The 19,488-nt window shown below is 51.6% G+C and overlaps 1 protein-coding gene and 1 non-coding gene across 7 annotated transcripts in view; one reads left to right on the forward strand and one right to left on the reverse strand.

Moving 5' to 3' along the window:
- Window positions 1-756: 756 nt before the first annotated feature.
- Window positions 757-864, reverse strand: LOC130829528 (U6 spliceosomal RNA). Its single transcript, XR_009047558.1, has one exon. It is a non-coding gene; the product is annotated as a U6 spliceosomal RNA (small nuclear RNA).
- A 4,057-nt stretch (window positions 865-4,921) lies between these two features.
- ADAP1 (ArfGAP with dual PH domains 1) overlaps window positions 4,922-19,488 on the forward strand; it is a 57,625-nt gene continuing 43,058 nt past the window's right edge. For 3 of the 6 annotated variants that reach the window (XM_057748338.1, XM_057748339.1, XM_057748337.1), the window contains exon 1: window positions 4,922-5,044. In XM_057748338.1, coding sequence (XP_057604321.1) covers window positions 4,963-5,044 — 82 coding nt within the window. In that variant the 5' untranslated portion in view covers window positions 4,922-4,962. Of the gene's footprint in view, window positions 5,045-7,439; window positions 7,760-19,488 lie in introns of those variants that run through there. The other 3 variants (XM_057748334.1, XM_057748336.1, XM_057748335.1) reach the window with 3 other exon arrangements.

Genomic DNA, 19,488 nt, shown 5'->3' on the forward strand with positions numbered 1-19,488 from the left:
GCGGGCTTCCCGGCCGCCTCCCTCTGGGGCTGGGGTGTCCCTCGTGCTCAGGCCTCAGGCCTCGGTCTGACCCTGGAGACAAGCTTCAGGAGGCCGGTGACCCGGGGCCTCCCAGCCTCTGTCTCCCCGTCGCGAAGGGCTGCTGAGGGCGGAGTGAAGGGCCCTGGGTTCAGGGGACCGGGTGGGCTCAGCACAGGGGCTGGGACGGACACGTGGGAGCACTCTTCAGGCCCGAGGACGCGCACGGAGCAGCGCGTGCTCGGGGCTGGGCCAGGCCGCAGCGGCGCCGGGGCGTCCTCCCTTTCTGCGGCCGAGTCCTGCTCCGCCGCGGGGAGGACCACGCTGTGTGTATCCGTTCGTCCACGGAGGGACATGGGGCGTGCCCCGTGGGCTCCTGTGCGCAGCGCTGCTGTGCGCGCGCACGCACGTTTCCTCCCTCGTGAGCCTGCCTCCGCCCTCCCCGTCCCACCCCCCCCCCGGCTGTCACCAGGCGCCGAGCCGACCTCCCTGCGCTCTGCAGAGGCTTCCCGCGAGCCGTCTGTTTTACATTTGGTCGTGTGTGTGTCAGTGCTACTCTCTCACTTCGTCCCGGCTTCCCCTTCCCCCACCCGTGTCCTCACGTCCGTTCTCTACATCTGTCTGTGTCTTTATTCTTGCCCTGCCCCTGGGTTCATCAGGACCGATTTTTAGATGCCGCATACGTGTGTCAGCCAGCACACGGCGTTTGTTTTTCTCTTCCTGACTGACGTCCCTCTGAAACGTACGGAACGCTTCACACGTTCGCGTGTCATCCTGGCGCGGGGGCCGTGCTGGTCTTCTCTGTGTTGCTCCGGTTTTAGTGTATGTGGTGCCGAAGCGGGCAGCAGAAACTGGTTTTGAAGGTCCCTAAACCTACTAAGCAACCCTCTGCGCTCTGTGCCCACAGAGCCCCACCCCATGTCACCTCCGGGGATGCCCCCGAGACCCCCCTTCCCAAGGGGTCTCCAGGGCCAGCGCCGCTCTCAGAGGGAGAACGCGTCCTGGTCCCAGGGACCCGTCCCTACTTCCCTCTGGCTTTGGGGCGGGAGGGGGCCTCCGCCCCCGTGTCTGTCAAGTACGTGCAGAGCCGTGCTGTACCAAGGGTCGTCTTTCCTTTGGGTTTTTCTGTTTCTCTTGGTGAGAAAAGAAAAAAGAAGATCCCTTTTGTTGGGGGTGGGGCTGGAGGCTGAGGGCAGAGGCTCAGGAATTGCACTGGGTGAGGGTTTTAAAACAGGAACTGTCCCCAGCCACACCAGGAAGCTGGTCCTCGTGGCCAGGGCGTCCCCGTCGCCCATTTTAGCTGCTGCCTTAGTGCCACCTCCACCCTTCTGGGAGGTGCCTCGTTCCTCAGCCCCCGGGTCCCGGCGGGGGCCCGCGGCTGACACCCGGCCCCCAGTGGAGGGCGGAACCCACATCCCCAGCTCGCCTATTCCTGGAAAGACCCACAGGGTCCCCTCGGGGATCTGACTCGGAGTGGGCCTGGGAAGGAGGGAGGGCGCAGGCAGAGGGACGCGGCCGCAGCCCTGCCTGAGGCCCCAGGAGGGCTCCAGGCTGAGCCCACAGCTGGCCTGGTTCCTGCCCTGCTCCCGGCTCGCCCAGCGCCACCCCGGAACCTTGCACTGCTCAGCCCCAGAGCCCGGGCGCGTCGGGGAAGGGCTGGAGGGCAGGCCTGTTCTCCCCACCCCCCACGCCGGGGTTGGGCTCATTCAGCCTAAACCTGGGGGCTCGGGCCGGGGGTGCTGGCGGGGAGGTGGACACAGCCTGGGGGTCCCCGTCTCCTCCCCTCGTTAGACGGGTCCGAGCTGCACGGGGCACTGCAGGCGCTGCATAAATGCTGTCGAGAGAGCTCTGAGCGCTTGCTGAGCCCACCTGCTTTCCAGAAGTTCCTTGGGAGTCTGGGGACAGCGGCCGGGGGCCAGGGGCCAGCACCCCGGGGGGCTCCACTGTCCTCTGGGGACCGGGACGCCCACTGCACCCCAGCCCGGGTCCTGCCTCCTCCTCAGCGCCTGTCGCCTGTGTGCCAGCAGCCCCGTTGCCCTGCCTTCTGGGCCCTCCCCGCCCCGCCCCTCCACATCATCTCCCCGCCTCCCGCACGGCCGTCCTCGCACCAGCAGGGCCCTGGCCCCTCTGCCTGGGTGGCCCGTCCACGGTAGCCTCCTCGCCGCCAACTGCCCTGGACTCTGTCTCCAGCCCTCGAGTGGACCCTCCCTGGATCTCCCGTGGGCTTTGGTGGCCCCCCTGTCCCCAAAGCCTCCCTGGGCCACGAGGCCCTGAGTCCCGGGCGTTTCCCACCTGCCACTTGTGAGTCCCCCGCCCCAGGCAAGCACAGCTGTCAGCACCCTCGTGTGCCCCCCAGACGCAGACGCAGTGGTCACTCCTTCCTCCCCATCCCCCGCAGGACAGGAGCCAGACCCCCAGGGCTGTGCGGGGACCCTGGGGTCTGGCCTCCAGCACCTCCCGACGTCTGCAGGGCCCTGGGCCAGGCCCTGTCTGGGCGTGGCCCACCCTGGGCTGCCTGCCACCTCCTGAACTGTGTGAGTCCTGAGCCCCACACCCCAGCCCCACTACAGCCTGTGCCTTCACTCCAGCCTGGGAGCCCCAGGGCGGGGGCTGCAGATCTTGGTCCTGCCTGTCGCCTCTTTTTTTGGGGGGCTGCGTTGGGTTTTTTAGTTGCGGCAGGCAGGATTTTTGTTGCAGCATGTGGGATCTTTTGTTGCGGTGCATGGGCTCTTCCTTGCAGTGCTCAGGCTTCTCTCTAGTTGTGGCAGGCGGGTTTTGTCTCTCTCTCTCTCTCTAGTTGAGGCACGAGCTCAGTAGTTGTGGCACACGGGCTGTGTTGCTCCGAGGCATGTGGGATCTTAGTTCCCCAGCCAGGGATCGAGCCTGCCTCCCCTGCAATGGAAGGCAGATTCTTAACCACTGGGCCACAGGGAAACTCCCGTCTCCTCGTTCAAGAGTCTGTTTCATATCCCGACATCTTTGCTTGACCCTCACTCTCTGCTGCCTCCCTGGACACTGTCGTCACCTCCTTAGTCTGATGGGAAGACAGAGAAGGCGAAGGCAAACGATTGTGGGTTCAGCCCTGCCCGCTCCACATTTGCTCTTCTGCGGAGGCCCCTCCGGCTTCCCCGCCCCTCCCTGCCCCGCTCTGGGCCCTCAGCCGCCCTGCCCTGTGTGTGGGGTGGGGTGTCTCTTTGTTTCCAAGCTGTATGTTCATCCCAGTCCGTCCACCCAGAAGCCACGTGCGGCCTTGGGTGTGATGGCACTGCTCCATGCCTCAGTTTCCCCGTCTGTAAAATGGGGATTAAATAAGAAAATACGCAAGGGGTTTGACCTAATGCCTGGTGCGGAATAATCTCCTATAGAGTAGGTGGTGCTGTGATCGACGTTAGTCTGTCTTCATTAAAGGACGTTCTTCACTCTGCTGTGTGGCAGATTCCGATCCTGGCACGGGGACCCAGTGATAAAACCAGCACCCGTCCTTCCCCCAAAGGCTCCGTGTGATGAGGGAGAGAGCCACAGGACCCGCGATGTAGAAACGCAAACCAGAGTGGGCTCCTCTCTTCTGCCTCAGAGACCCACGGGCTCTGGCAGTGCTGGGTCCCCGGTGTCGGCCAGCGGGTGGCGGGGGCTGGGCAGGGCAGCAGGCCTTGGGGGACCCGTGCTGGCGCAGCCTCCACGGAGGGCGAGGTGGCAGGTCCGTCTCCAGTCGGGCTGCCCTTCCCCTCGTCCCGGAGGTGCTGCTGCTGGATGTGGATCCACCCTGGAAGCTTGCAGAGCCTCTGAGCGCGACCCCAGCCCGAAACGCCCGCCGCTCATCCGGGGACTGGCAACAGGTCGTTGTGCAGCTTTGAGCAGAACGCAGCCATTGGAAAAGGAAGGGGCACATCTGTGTGTGGGGACTTGAGAGGTATGTGAGGTGTATTAAGTGAAAACACACCACCCGAAGCCCCGGCAGCAGGTGGGAGGAACGGGCACTTCCTTGGTGCTGCGACGGGCCGAAGAGCGTGCTGGAAGGGCGGCGGTGGTTGTTAGCTGTGCCTGGTTCACAGTTGCCCGTCGTGGGGGTGGGGTGGGGCGGGGCTGTAAGTGCTCCGTCCGGGACGGCTTCAATTTGTTTTCAACGAGAGGCATCCTCACGTTAATAATTTAAGGAGAAAATGGAAAGAACCTGAAGAAATGCAGGGGCGCAGCACCTCCCTTCCCTGCCACGTTAGCCTCGTGCCTGGGTCCCAGCCTCCTGACCCAGAGCGGCCTCGTCCGGAGTGCGGCGGCGCACCCCTGGTCCTGCCCCCGCTGGTGCGGCCCGAGCCCCCACGGCTCTGGGGCTTGTCACCTGCCCGCCATCTCCGCCCGGGGCAAGGATGGCGTGAGCCCCGGCCCCCAGCGCTGGGCTCGCACCCCTGCCTCCCGCAGGCACTCCCAGCGTGCCCGCTGGGCCTGGCGCGCTGCCCCCTGGGCGCACAGTGGGTGTCCAGGCGCTCGCGGGGCCCGAGGGACCCCAGGGTGGTGCCGCCCAGGCCTGCGGTTATTCGGGTCCCTGCCGCCCCTCCCACGGTGGCCGGTGGCCTCCGCGCCCGGGCGGCTGGGCCGCGGCGCCGGGCTGGGGTGCGAGGTGGGCAGAGCGCCCCGGGCGGGCCCCGGGCGGGCGCGCGGGCTGGGTCGCGGGGCCGGCGCGGGAGGAGGCCGCCCTCCCGCCCGCGCCGCTGGGGGCCGCCCGCGGGCCGCGCCGGCCAGAGCGCGCCGTGCGCCCCGGGCCTCGCGCCGGCACTCGCTCGGCTGCCGCGGCGGCGACGGGAGCGGCGGCGGGGGAGCCGGGCCGGGCGGCAGGAATGCGGAACCGGCGCGCGGGCTGAGCCGCCCGGGATGGCGCAGGGGCGGCGGCGGCGGCGGGCGGCCCGCGCGGGGCGCTAGCGCGGCGGCGCGGGGGGCGGCATCGCGGCCATGGCCGGGGCGCGGCGCGGGGCCGTGCTGGAGCTGCTGCGGCGGCCGGGGAACGCGCGCTGCGCCGACTGCGGCGCCCCGGGTAGGTGCGGGCCCTCGGGGTGCGCCGGGCAGCCGTGGGCCGCGCGGGGGGGCGCCGGGGCGGCTGCGGCCCGGGGCCGGGAGAGGGGTCCGCGGCGCCGGCGTGGCTGGGGGGCGCGGGCCGCACGCCCCGGGCCCCGCTCGGGCGGGGCGCGGGGGCACCTGCCGGGACCCGGACGTGGCCTGCCCGCCCGCGGCCCCCGGCCTGCGGCTGTGTCGCCGCCTCCCCTCCCCCAGGCTGCGTGTCTCGCTGTCACCCGCGGGCCGCCGCCGCCTTGCGAAACCTCGGGCTCCGCAGAGAAAGAGGAAATCGCGGCGGGCGACCGGCTGCAGGGAGCGGACGGACAAGCGGGCCGCGGGCTTCTGTGCGTGGGTGTGGGGGTCCCCTTGGCCCCCTCCCCACCTGGGTGTGACGTCATGGGTCCCCCGCCTGCAGCCACTCTCTAGCGCTGCGCCAGGAGCGGGGGGAGCACCTGCCGCGTGCACGTGGACCCGGTGGGAACGGGCGGCGCCCCCCCCCAGCCTCGCGGCTCTGGGGCAGGGGAGCCGGGGCACTGGCAGCAAGCACTTGGCCACCTGCACCCCATCCTCCCAGCAGGCATCTCCTAGACTTTGCTCTGGGTGGCGCCTGCTCTGGGGTCATTTCCAAGGCGCCAGAGCCCTGGGGCTGCGTGTGCTGGGATGGGCAGGAAGAGCAAGCGCTTTGCACCCAGACCAGCGGGACCCTGCCTCGGAGCGGGCAGCGCTGGCCCAGGGTGGCTGCGGGCGGGGGTGGGGGTGGGGCAGGAACAACCCCTGAGGCTCCCCTGCTCAGGCCGCCAGCAGGGAGGGTGGCTCCGCGGCAGGGGCTGTCCCCAGGCCCTGCAGGGACACACTGGGCACTCCACGGGGACTCCCAGCCTGAGCCCCTCAGAACAAGCCCAACAGGGTTCAGTGGCTGGACCCCCCAGACAGGGAAGGTGGGAAGACCCTGCGTTTGTTGGGAGACTCCTGCTTGAGACAACCTCTGGACGTGTCCCCAGTAGGACCCCCGCCCGGCTCTCCTCTGCTGCTCCTCTGCCGGGCTGGGAGGGGTCCCAGGCCCCCGTGCTGCGAATCTTCTGGGCAGCTGCCCTGTGGCTGGGAGAGGCCGTGCCAGAGCTGGAGTGTCCCAGAGGGGAGGCAGTGGCAGGCCTTTCTGGAAGGGGGCAGGCTGAGGGCCTTTCCCCGTCCCCCCCCCCCCGCAGGGTTGCCCAGGGCCCGCCTGGGCGGTGCGTTGGGCGGCAGCGCCATCTCCTCCGTGCCTACTCCTGCCTGCGCGACCGTCCCCACCTCCCTCTCCCAGACCTGTATTTCCACGTGTCAGGAAAGCAGGCCGTGCCAGGGAGCGGTCTGGTAAGGAAGGGCAGCCAGCACAGTCTGCTCTCAGGTCTGGCCGGGGCGGGGGGAGCTGGCCCCGTCCCTCTGCTTCCTGGCCACCCTGCCCAGAGGGGGCTTCTTTGGACCCAGAGTCTCCCTGACAGGAGGGAGAGGGGGCTTCCTTGGCGTGGTGGGCCCTGCAGCTGCCGTGCCCACCCACCCATTCGGGGCAGGGGCCGTTCTCCCCTGGCAGGCACAGGGGTTCGGCAGCAGCCGGCTCTCCCTGGCGTCAGGCCATGCCTCTGCTTTTCAGACTTGGTCCAAGACCTCAGCATCTTGCCTCATCTGTCTGGCAGCCTGAGGAGCAGACGAGATATGGGCTCTTGCCCCCATTTTACAGCTGGGGAAACTGAGGCCTTGAGACCTTGAGCTGTCTCAGGGGGCGTGGGGCCTCAAAGGCGGACGAGCTCTCCTGCTGCGCTGACCTCCCGGGATCCCGTGTAACGCCCGCCCAGGGTCTCTGCTGGCCTGTCCATGTTCTGTGCCCCTGTGGGATGCCGCTCGGGCCTCCTGTCCCTGCTGTGGTCCAGACGGGCAACCAGTGCCCACTCTGGCATGGGTGGAGGCTGGAGGGGGACGGAGCACCGTCTCACTGGCTCATGCGGCTCATCTCACCTGCAGCCCCCCAGGAGCTGGTGCCGCAGGGTGAGGGTCCCCACAGCCTTGGCTCTGCGCCTCAGGAAGCGGGGTGGTCCCTGGCCCCCTAACCACCAGGCACGGGGTTCTGGGGGTCAGATCTGGGCAGACCTGGCCAGCTGGTCATGTGAGGGGGCAGCCTGGGGAGTGGCTGCAGCCCCTGTGGGACCTGCTCGCAGACCCTGCTGTTGTCTGTCCCAAGCGTGGACACCCCCTGCCCTTGAACACAGAGAGGCTTTCCTCTTCGCAGGCCTGGCGGGGGGTGGGGGTGGGGGGAGGGGGCTGAGCCTCTTATATCCTCCGAGTCGCCCACCTTTGAGCCTCAGGTCTGATGCTCGGGAAGTCCATGGCCTCGCGGCCCTTTTGTTGGGCTCAGGTGTTTTGTGGGGCGTTGAGGCATGTCACCTGGACCTTGGGGTTGCCTCGAGCCCCAGGTAGAATCAGTTCTGAGTGCACGTGGGCCTTCTGGTTGGCGAGGTCTGGGCTCATTAAGCAGAGCTTTCTGGGAAGATGTGGTTGGGCACAGCTGCTTCGGGACGGGGGGCGGGGGCGTCTGGGTGCGAGTGGCCCTGGGGGGCCGTTCTCACAGCGTGGCCGGGACTGCAGCATCTGCCCGTCAGGCTGAGGGGGTGCACTCGGAGCAGGAGGGCCTCACTGGACCCTGGAAGACTTCAGGGCAAAGGTGACTTTTCAGACGTTGCTGGAAATCAGGACAGGAGCACGGCGGGGGAGGGGGGGGGCAGGGAGGAATTTCAGGAATTTGGCTTCGTTTGGGAGGGGGTCCCCTGAGAGGGTGGCTGGCACGGGGCTGCTGAGGAATGGGGTGGGCAGACAGTCCCCACTCCCTGGGGCGGCAGCCCACTTGGGTTTTGGGTTAAGTTTGTTTTCGTTGGGGTGAAATCTGCATAAAAGTTACCATTTTTCAGAGTGCAGCTTGGTGGTATGAAGCACATTCACGTTGTCCTGCCGCTGTCACCAGCACCATGTCTGTATCTCTTTCCATCTTGTAAAACGGAAGCTCTGTCCCCGCTAAACCCGGACTCCCTCCTCTCCCCAGCCCCACCCTTCCACTTTGTCTCTGTGCGTTCGCCCCATTTAAGCGGAATCACAGCGTATTTGTCCTTCTGTGTTTGGCTTATGTCACTGAGCATAATAACGTCCTCAGCATTTACCCTGTTGTGTCAGGTGTCAGAATTTCCTGCCTTCTTTAAAAAATTGAGATATGATTGACTGCGGTACCATATTAGTTTCAGGTACACAGCATAGTTATTCGATATTTTTATATATTGAGAAATGGTCACCGTGGTAAGTCTAGTTAACATCCTTCATCAGAGTTTTTTCCCTGTGATGAGAACTTTTCAGATCCGCTCTCTGAGCAACTTTCAAATGTGTAATACAGTGCTATTAACTGTAGTCACCGTGCTGGACGGTACACCCGCGGGACTTATTTTGTAACTGGAAGTTTGTACCTTTTGACCCCCCTTCGCCCGTTTCACACACCCCGACCCCCACCTCTGGCAACCACCACCAGTCTGTCCTCTGTATCTGTGAGTCTGGGGTTTTTTGGTTTTGTTTTTGTAGATTGCACATACAGTCTTTGTCAGTGTAATGCTCTCAGGATGCATCCATGTTGTCAGAAAGGGCAACGTTTCCTTTTTTTTTTAATTAATTAATGAATTGCTTTATTTTGGCGGGGGGGCTGCATCGGGTCTTTGTTGCTGTGTGGGCTTTCTCTAGTTGCCACGAGCAGGGGCTACTCTTTGTTGTGGTGTGCGGGCTTCTCATTCCAGTGGCTTCTCTGGTTGCAGAGCATGGGCTCCAGGCACACGGGCTTCAGCAGTTGTGGCACGCAGGCTCAGTCGTTGTGGCTCACGGGCTTAGTTGCTCTGAGGCATGTGGGATCTTCCCGGACCAGGGATCGAACCGGGTCCCCTGCACTGGCAGGCAGATGCTTAATCACTGCGCCACCAGGGAAGTCCCCAAGTTTCTTTCCTTTTTAAGGTTGAATAACATTCACATATATCACGTCTCCTTTATCCAGTCGTCCATATCTGAGCTGTGGTGAATGATGTGCTGTGGATGTGCGGATACAGATATCTTTTTGAATTTGTTTTCATTTCTTTCAGTAAAATATCTAGATGTGAAATTACTAGGTTGTGTGGAAGTTCTATTTCTACTCTTTTGAGGAAACTCTATGCTGTTTTCCGTAGTGGCTGCACCAGTGTGCTTTGTCACCCCAGCGCACGAGGGTTCCCTTCTCGCCACGTCGTTGCCAGCACTTGTTCTTCCTCACCTCTTTGCTGATGGCTGTTCTGACAGGTGCACGGTGGTGTCTCACTGTGGGCGTGATTTGCATTTCCCTGGTGGTTCGTGATGCTGAGCATCTTTTCACGTACCGGGCCACCTGCGTGTCTTCTTTGGAAAAATGTCTCTTCAGAGGCTTTGCCCATTTTTAAATTGAAGTGCTGTTATTTGTTTATTTGTTTTCTATTGTATGAGTTCTTTACCTATTTTGGATATTGACCCATTATTAGACATATGATTTGCAAATCTTTTCTCCCATAGGTTGCCTTTTTATTTTGTTGATGGTTTCCTTTGCTGTACAGAAGCTTTTTAGTACCACTTGTTTATTTTTGCTTTTGTTGCCTTTGCTCTTGGTGTCAAATTCAAAAAATCATCACCAAGACCAACGTCTAGAGCTTGCTGCCTGTGCTCTCCTAGGGGTTTTATGGTTCCATACCTTACATTCAAGTCTTTAATCTGTTTTGAGTTGATTTTGGTGTATGGTGTAAGATAGTGGTCCCAGTTCGTCCTTTTGCATGTGGCTGTTTGGCTTTCCCAGTACCATTTATTGAAGAGATTGTCCTTTTTCCATCGTACAGTCTTGGCTCCTTTGTTGTAAATTAATTGACCATATATGTGTTTGCTTATTTCTAAACTCTCTATTCTATTCCATTGATCTGTGTGTCTGTTTTTATGCTAATGCTATACTTTTTTTCATACTGTTTTGATTACTATAGCATTCTAATATAGTTTGAAATCAGGAAGTATGATGCCTCCAGCTTTGCCCCTCTTTCTCAAGGTCGCTCTGGCTGTTTGGGCTCCTGTAAGGTTCCATACAAATCTTAGGATAGTTTGTTGTTGTGAAAAATGCCATTGGGATTTGATAAGGAATTCTGTAGATATCTACATTGAGTCTGTAGATAGCTTTGGGGAGGGTGGATGTTTTAACAATATTAATTCTCCCAGTCAGTGAGCACAGAATATAATTACATTAATTTGTGTCTTCTTCAGTTTCTTCCATCAGCGGCTTATAGTTTTCAGTGTCCAAGTCTTTCACCTCCTTGCCTAAATTTATTCCTAGGTGTTTTACTCTTTTTGATGCAATTGTAAACATATATATTTTTTAACTTTCTGATAGTTTTTTTATTAGTGTAGAGAAATAGATCACGTCGTCTGCACACAGTGACAGTTTTACCTTTTCCTTTCTCATTTGGGTGCCATTTATTTCTTTTTCTTGCCTGTTTCCCCTGGCTGGGACTTCCAGTACTTCTGTTGAATAACAGTGGCAGACTGGGCATCCTTGCCTTGCTCCAGACCTTCACGGAGGAGCTCTCAGCTGTTAGCTGTTGAGTGTGATGTCAGCCGTGGGCTTGCCGTACATGGCCTTTGTCGTGTTGAGGTACCTTCCCTCTGTACCCCCTTTGTGGAGAGCTTTTGTCATAAATGGATGTTGCATCTTGTCAGATGCATTTTCTGCATCTGTTGAGGTGATTGTGTGGTCTGTGTCCCTCATCTGATGGATCACATTGATTGACTTGGGAATGTTGAACCATCTTTGCATCCCTGGAATAAATCTCCGTTGATCATGGTGTGTGATCCTTTTAATGCATTTGAATTGAGTTTGCTAATAGTTTGTTGATGATTTTGCATCTCTGTTCATTAGGGTTATTCATCTGCAGTTTCCTTTTCTTGTGGCGTCTCTGTCTGGTTTTGGTAGCAGGATAATGCTGGCCTTATAAAATGAGTTTCAAGGTGTTCCCTCCTGTTCTTCAGAAGAGTTTGAGAAGGACAGGTATTAATTCTTCTTTAAATGTTTGGTAGAATCCAAATTGTACACTCTAAATATATGCAGTTTATTGTCTGGTAACTGCATCTCAATAAAAGTTCTTAAAAAAAAATGTTTTGTAGAATCCACCAGTGAAGCCATCTGGTCCTGGTCTTTAGGTTGTTTGATTACTGATTCAGTCTCCTTACTGGTAACTGTTCTGTTCAGATTTTCTATTTCTTCATGATTCTGTCTTGGTAGGTTGCGTGTTTCTAGGAAATTCTCCATTTCTTTCAAGTTGTCCAGTTTTTTGACTTCTAGTTTCATACCATTGTGGTCAGAAAAGATGCTTGATGTGATTTCAGTCTTCTTAAACTAGACGTGTTTTGTGGCCTAACATATGATTTATCCTAGAGAGTGTTCCACATGCACTTGAGAAGCATATGCATTCTGTGTTGTTTCTGGATGGTATTTCTGATGTGTGTCTGTTAAGTCCATGGTCTAATGTGTTGTTTAAGGCCAATGGTTCCTTATTGATTTCTGGGTGATCTAACGATTGGTGAAAGTGGGTTTGTAAGTCCTCTGCTATTATTGTATTGCTGTCTATTTCTCCCTTTAGGTCTGTTAATATTTCCTTTACGTTTTTAGGAGTTACTATGTTGGGTACCTAAATCTTTACAAATGTTTGTCTTGTTGGATTGACCTCTGTATCATTACGTAATGACCTTCTCTGTCTCTTATTACAGGTGTTGTCTGTACTGCACAGCGTCTGTTTTTTCTGAGTATTTTTTCTAAGGATACCTATCCCAGCTTTCGTTTGATTTCCTTCCTTTTTAAGGTCAAATAATATTCCGTGGTCTGGATGGACCACATTTTGCTTATCCATTCTTCCGTAGATGGACACTGGGGGTGCTCCCACGCCTTAGCTGCTGTGGATAATGGTGCCCTGAACATGGGTGTACAGACATCTCAAGACTCTGCTTTCAATTCTTTGGGGTATATACTCAGGAGTGGAATTGCTGGGTCATATGGTAATTCTATTTTCTTGGGGTTTTTTTGGTTTTTTTGGTAATCTTGTACTGTTTTCCAGAGTGGTGGTACCATTTTATATACCCACAAGCAGTGCACAGGGGTTCGAATTTCTCACATCCTCACCCACACTTGCTGTTTTCTGCTTTTTGGGGAGTAGTCATCCTGCCGGGTGTGAGGTGGAGCTCACTGTGCTCTTAATTTCCGTTTCCTTAATGACTAGTCATATTGAGCATCTTTTCACTCGTATATCTTCTCTGGAGAAGAGTCCTTTTGAATCCTTTGCCCATTTAGAATTGGATTGTTTATCTCGTTGTTGTTGAATTTCGGAGTTCTATATATGTTCTGGGTAGTAATCCCTTATCAGATATATGATCTGCAAATATTTTCTCTCATTCTGTGGGTTGCCTTTTTACTTGATGGATAGTATATTTTGGTGCACAAAATTTAAAATATTTTCGTGAGGGAATTCCCTGGTGGTCCAGGGGTTAGGACTTAGTGCTCTCACTGCCAAGGGCCTGGGTTCAAAGCCTAGTCAAGGGAACTAAGGTCCCACAAAGCTGTGTGATGTGACCAAAAAAAAATTTTGTTTTTTTTCTTTTCACGTAATCCAATTTGCTTATTTTTTCTTTTCTTGCCTGTGCCTTTTGATGTCACATCCAAGAAAGCATCTTCAAATCTGACGTCATGAAACTTTTCTCCCATGTTTTCTTCTCAGAGTTTATTGTTTTAGGTCTCACATTTAGGTTCTCGATCCATTTTGAGTTAATTCTTGTATATGGTGTTAGGTGAGGGTCAGCTTCATTCTTTTTTTTTTTTTTTTTAATAAGTTTATTTATTTATTTATTTACTGGCTGTGTTGGGTCTTCATTGCTGCACGTAGGCTTTCTCTAGTTGTGGAGAACGGGGCTACTCTTCGTTGTGGTGCGCTGGCTTCTCCTTGTGGTGGCTTCTCTTGTTGTGGAGCACAGGCTCTAGGTGCACAGGCTTCAGTAGTTATGGCACATGGGCTCACTAGTTGTGGCTCACAAGCTCTAGAGCGCAGGCTCAGTAGTTGTGGTGCACGGGCTTAGTTGCTCTGTGGCACATGGAATCTTCCTGGACCAGGGCTCAAACCCGTGTCCCCTGCATTGGCAGGCAGATTCTTAACCACTGCGCCACCAGGGAAGCCCCAGCTTCATTCTTTTGCATGTTCCAGGACCAGTCTGTTCGTTCTTTCTTTCTTTCTTATTTATTTATCTATTTATTTATTTATTTTTGGCTGTGTCAGGTCTTAGTTGTGCAGGATCTTTCTCTGCAGCACGTGGGCTTCTCTCTAGTTGTGGCACTCGGGCTCCACAGTGTGTGGGCTCTGTGGTTGTGGTGCACATGCTCGGTAGTTGTGCAGCGCGGCCTTAGTTGCCCTGTGGCGTGTGGGATCTCAGTTCCCTGACCAGGGATCAAACCTGAGTCCCTTGCATTGAAAGGCAGATTCTTAACCACTGGACCACCAGGCAAGTCCCCCAGCGCTATTTCTTGGGCAGACTATTTTCCCCATTAATTGATCTTGGCACCCTTGTCAAAAATCATTTGACCATACATGTAAGGGTTTATTTCTGGGCCCTCCATTCTATTCCATTGGTCTATTTGCTTGTTTTTATGCCAATACCACACTGTTTTGATTACTGTAGCTTTAGAGGTCCCTTGAGATTGCGTATGAATTTTAGGATGGATTTTTCTATTTCTGCAAAAAAATGTCTTTGGGATTTTCATAGGGATTGCTTTGACTTTTTAGATCACTTTGGGTAATGTTGACATTTTAACAATATTAAGTCTTCCAATTCATGAACATGGCATGTGTTCCCGTGTATTTATGTCTTCTTAAATTTCTTTCAGGAATGTTTGTAGTTTTCATTGTGCAAGTCCTTTGCCTCCTTGGTTAAGATAATTCCTAAGTACTTTATTCTTTTTGATGCTAATGTAAATGGCATTGTTTTTGTAATTTGCTTTTCAAATTGTTCTATATATATATAGAAATACAACTGATTTTTATGTGTTAACTTTGAATGCTGCTGCTTTGCTTAATTCATCTATTAGTTCAAACAGCTTTTTTGTGGAATCTTTATGAATTTCTATGTATAAGATCATATCATCAGCAAATGAGATAATTTTACTTCTTCCTTTCCAATTTTGATGACTGTCATTTCTTTTTCTTGCCTAATTCCTCTGGCTAGAATTTCCAGTACTATGTGGAACAAAAGTGGTGCAGAGGGCATCTTTGCCTTGTTTCTGACCTTAGCGCAAAAGCCTTCAATCTTTCACCATTGACTATTGTGTTTGCTGTGGGTTTTCCATAAATGGCTTTTATCAATATGATGTGGAGGTAGTTTACTTCTATTTCTTTCTTTTTTAAAATAAATTTATTTATTATTTATTTTTTTATTGGCTGTGTTGGGTCTTTGTTGCTGCACACAGGCTTTCTCTAGTTGCAGCAAGCAGGGGCTACTCTTCATTGTGGTGTGCAGGCTTCTCATTGCGGTGGCTTCTCTTGTTGCGGAGCACAGGCTCTAGGCGCATGGGCTTCAGTAGTTGTGGCTCATGGGCTCAATAGTGGCTCACGGGCTCAATAGTTGTGGCTCACAGGCTCTAGAGCGCAGGCTCAATAGTTGTGATGCATGGGCTTAGTTGCTCCGCAGCACATGGGATCTTCCTGGAGCAGGGACTGAACCCATGTCCCCTGCAATGGCAGGTGGATTCTTAACCACTGCACCACCTAGGAAGTCCTATTTCTTTCTTGTTGATTGTTTTTATAAAGAGTGTTGACTTTTTTCCGATGCTTTTTCTGCACCAGTTGAGATGATTATGTGGTTTTTTCCCCCTTTATTCTGTTAATGTGATGTTCCATTGATTGATTTTCATGTATTGAACTGTTCTTGCATTCCAGGAATAGATCCCACTTGGTCATGGTATATAATCCTTTTAATATGGTACTAAATTCAGTTTGATAGTATTTTTTTTTTTAAACTTTTTGAAGCCGTTTATTGTGGACATTTTGAACATATACAAATATACCCATCACCCAGGTTTAACCGTTCACTTTTTTTCATATTCTTTTCCATTACAGTTTATTACAGGGTATTGAATATAGTTCCCTGTGCTATACAGTAGGTCCTTGTTGTTTATCCATCCTATATGTAACAGTTAGCATCTGCTGATCCCAAACTCCCAATCCAGCCCTCCCTGGCCCCCTCCGCTTGGCAACCACAAGTCTGTTCTCTATGCCTGTGAGTCTGTTTCTGTTTAGTTTGATAGTATTTTGTTGAGGATTTTTGTACCAATGTTCATAATGTGTATTGCTCTGTGGTTTTCTTATACTGTCTTTGGTATTCGGTTTATGCTGATCTTATAGAAAGAGGAAGTGTTCCCTCATCTTCAGTTCTTCAATTACAAAAAAAGAGTTTGAGAGGAATTGGTGTCAGTTCTTCTTTAAATGGTTGGTAGAATTCGCCATTGAAGCCATGGGGTCCAGTTATTTTCTTGGTTTGGAGAATTTAATTGTGGGTTCAATCTCTTACTAGTTATAGGTCTGTTTAGACCATGTATTTCTTCCTGATTTAGTCTTGGTAGGTTTTGTGTTTCTAGGAATTTGTCTGTTTCATCCAAGTTATGCAGTTTGTTGGTGTACAGTTGTTCATAGTACTTTCTTATCATCCTTTTTATGTCTAGAATTGGTAATAACATCCCCACTTTCATTTCTTTTTTTTAATTTATTTTTTAAGTTGTAGTTGATTTACAACATTGTTATTTGTTTCTGATGTACACTGAATATATATATGTTCTTTCTCATATTCTTTCCCATCATGGTTTATCACAGGATATTGAATATAGTTTGTGTGCTGTACAATAGGACCTTGTTGTTTGTCCATTTTGTGTATAATAGTTTGCATCTGCTAACCCCAAACTCCCACTCCATCCCTCCCCCACCCCCTCCCCCTTGGCAACCACAAGTCTGTCCTCTGTGTCTGTTTCATAGATAGGTTCATTTGTGTCGTATTTTAGATTCCACATGTGAGTGATGTCATATGCTATTTATCTTTCTCTTTCTGACTTACTTCACTTAGTATGATAATCTCTAGGTCCATCTGACTCATTTCTGATTTAGTATTTTGAAACTTCTCTCTTTTCTTAGTCCATCTAGCTGAATTTTTGTCAATTTTGTTGATCTTTTTGAACAACCAACTTTAGACTTCAGTTATTTTCTCTATTGTTTTTCTGTTCTCTATTTCTTTATCTCCAAAGATTTGAGATCTTTCTTGTTTTTTTTAATATGCACATTTATAGCTGCAAATTTCCCCCTTAAGCACCGCTTTTGCCACATCTCATAAATTTTGATATGTTGTTTTTGTTTTCGTCCAGCTCTAAGTATTTTCTAATTTCCACTGTGATTTCTTCTTAGATCCGTTGTTTGTTTAAAGGCGTTGTTAAATTTGCACGATATTGTGAATTTTACAGTTTTCTTTGTTATTGATTTCTAACTTCCTCCTGTGGTGGTTAGAGAAGATACTTTGTATGCCATCTATCTTTTAAAATCTGTTGAGACTTAATTTGTGCCCTAAGGTGTGGTCTGTCCTGCAAAATATCCCATGTGCCCTTGAGAGGATGCACGTGCTGTTGCTGTCAGGTGGAGAGCTCTCAGTGTGTCTGTTACGTCTGGTTGCTTTATTGTGTTCCGTCCTCTGTTTCCTTCTGTCTGGTTGTTCTGTCCATTAGTGAGAGTCGGGTATTGAAGACTCCAGCTGTTATTGTAGAACTGCCTATTTCCCCCTTCAACTTGTCAGTTTTTGCTTCATGTATCTTGATGTTCCATCATCAGGTATGTAAATATTCATAATTGTGGTCTTGCTGTTTTGAACCTTTATTAATATATAATGTCTTTTTTTGTCCCTTATAACCTTTTCTGATTTAAAGTCTATTTTGTATAGCCATTCTTCCTCTGGTTACTATTTGCATGGAATATCTTTTTCTACCTTTTAGTTTCAACGTGTTTGTGACTTTTGATCTCCACTGAGTCTCCTGGAGAAAGGATATAGTTGGATGATGTGTTTTTAGCCATTCTGCCAATCTCTGTCTTTTCATTGGGATTTTACTACATTTACATTTATAGCAATTACTGATGAGGGACTTCTGTCATTGTGCTAGTCCTTTTCTATATGCCATGTAGATTTTTTTGTCCCTTATTTCCTGCATTCCTGTCATATTTTATGTCTAGTTTATTTTTTTAGTGAAAGGTTTAAATTTTTTCCTGATTTCTTTCTGTGTATATTGTATAGCTATTTTCTTTGTGGTTACCGTGGGAATTACATTTAACATTCTAAAGTTGTAGCATTCTAATTTGAATTTATAGCAGCTTAACTTTAATAACATACAAAACCTCTGCCTTTTTATAGCTCCATCCCCACCTCTTTCAGTTGTTGATGTCACAGAATGATATCTTTATACATCGTGTGCCCCCAAACATAAACTATTCATTATTTTAAATGTCCTGTCTCCTGAAGTGTGTAAACAACAAGGTTTGGAGTCACAACCGAGAGTGACAGTAATGCTGGCTTGTCTTTCCTTTAAAAGTATTAGTCTCTTAAATCATGCAGATAACAGAAAGTACAGTTACAAACCGTTGTTACAGTAACACCAGCTTTTACAATAGCCTATGCATTTACCTTTATTGGGGTCTTTGTTCCTCCACATGGCTTTGAGGTACTATCCAGTGTCCCTTCATTTCACCTGCAGGACTCCCTGAGCATTTCTTGCAGGTGGGTCTAGTGGTCACAAACTCCCTCACCTTTTGTTTATCTGGGAATGTCTTCATTCCCCCTTACTTTTTTGTTTTTTTCTCCTGTGGCCATGCCATGCGCCTCATGGGATCTTAGTTCCCCAACCAGGAATTGAACCCAGGGCCTCCGCAGTGAGAGTGCAGAGTCTGAACCACTGGACCACCAGGGAATTCCCCCCTTGCGTTTGAAGGACAGCTGCACTTGGATATAGGATTCTTGTTGAGAGGTTTTTCGTTTTTTCTGCTTTGAGCACTTTGAATGTATCAGCCAGCTGTCTTGTGCCTCCAACATTTCTGATGAGAATTCTGCTTATCATCTATTTGACAGTCCCTGGTATGTGACAAGTCACTTCTCTTTCGATGCTTTCAAGATTCTTTGTCTTTTGAAAGTTTGATTATAATGTGTCTCAGCGTGGGCCTCTGAGTTCATCTTACTTGGCATTTGTTGAGCTTCTTGGATGTTTATATTCATGTCTTTCACCAAACTGGTGACGTTTTCAGCTAGTATTTCTTCACATATTCTCTCTGCACGTTGCTTTCTCTGTCCCCTCCCCTTCTGGGACTCCCATAATGTGTATGTTGGTCCATTTCATGGTGTCCTGTGAGATATCCCCTTAGGCACTGCACACGTTCTTCAGTCTTTTTTCTTTCTCCTCTGCAGCCTCAATAATTTCTATGCTCATATTTTCAAGTTCACCGATTCTTTCTTCTGCCTGCTCGTATCTGCCTCTGAATCCCTCTAGTGAATTTTTCATTTCAGTTGTACTTTTAGCTCCAGGTTTTTTGTTTGTTTCTTTCTTTTTAGTTTTCTATCTCTTTATGGATATTCCTACTTTGTTTATACACTGCTTGGCTTTCTCCACATATTCCTTTTGTTCTTTGAGCATATTGAAGTCTGTGTTGTAACATCTGTGTCTAGTATACTTGCCATTAAGTCTTTTTCAGGGACAGATCCTGTTTAATTATTTTTCCCTTTGGATGGGCCCACACTGTTCTGTTTCTCTGTGTACCTCATTTTTGTTGTTGTTGAACACTGGGCATTTGAATCTAATAACATGGTAACTCTGGAAATCAGATTCTGCCCCTTGCCCAGGGTTTGCTGTTTTTTTGTAATTGCTTTTCCCCCCTGGCTGTTGTAGGCTATATTTGTGTTGTGGATCAGCCTGAGGAGTGAATTTAATATCGTCTCAGGTCTTTTCTGAGCCTTTCTCTGGTCATGTGTGGTCATTTTCTAGTTTTCCTCATATATGCAATTGTTTTTGAATGTCCTAGTCTTTTTTTCTCTTTTTTAAAAAAATTGTTTATTTATTTATTTATTTTTGGCTACATTGGGTCCATCATTGCTGTGTGCTGGCTTTTCTCTAGTTGTGGCGAGCAGGGGCTACTCTTCATTGCAGTGTACTGGCTTCTCATTGCGGTGGCTTCTCTTGTTGCAGAGCATGGGCTGTAGGTGCGCAGGCTTTAGTAGTTGCAGCACGCGGGCTCAGCAGTTGTGGTGCACAGCCTAGTTGCTCCGCAGCATGTG

This window comes from Hippopotamus amphibius, chromosome 9, assembly GCF_030028045.1.
Source record: "Hippopotamus amphibius kiboko isolate mHipAmp2 chromosome 9, mHipAmp2.hap2, whole genome shotgun sequence".
In the NCBI taxonomy this organism is placed as follows: Eukaryota; Metazoa; Chordata; class Mammalia; order Artiodactyla; family Hippopotamidae; genus Hippopotamus; species Hippopotamus amphibius.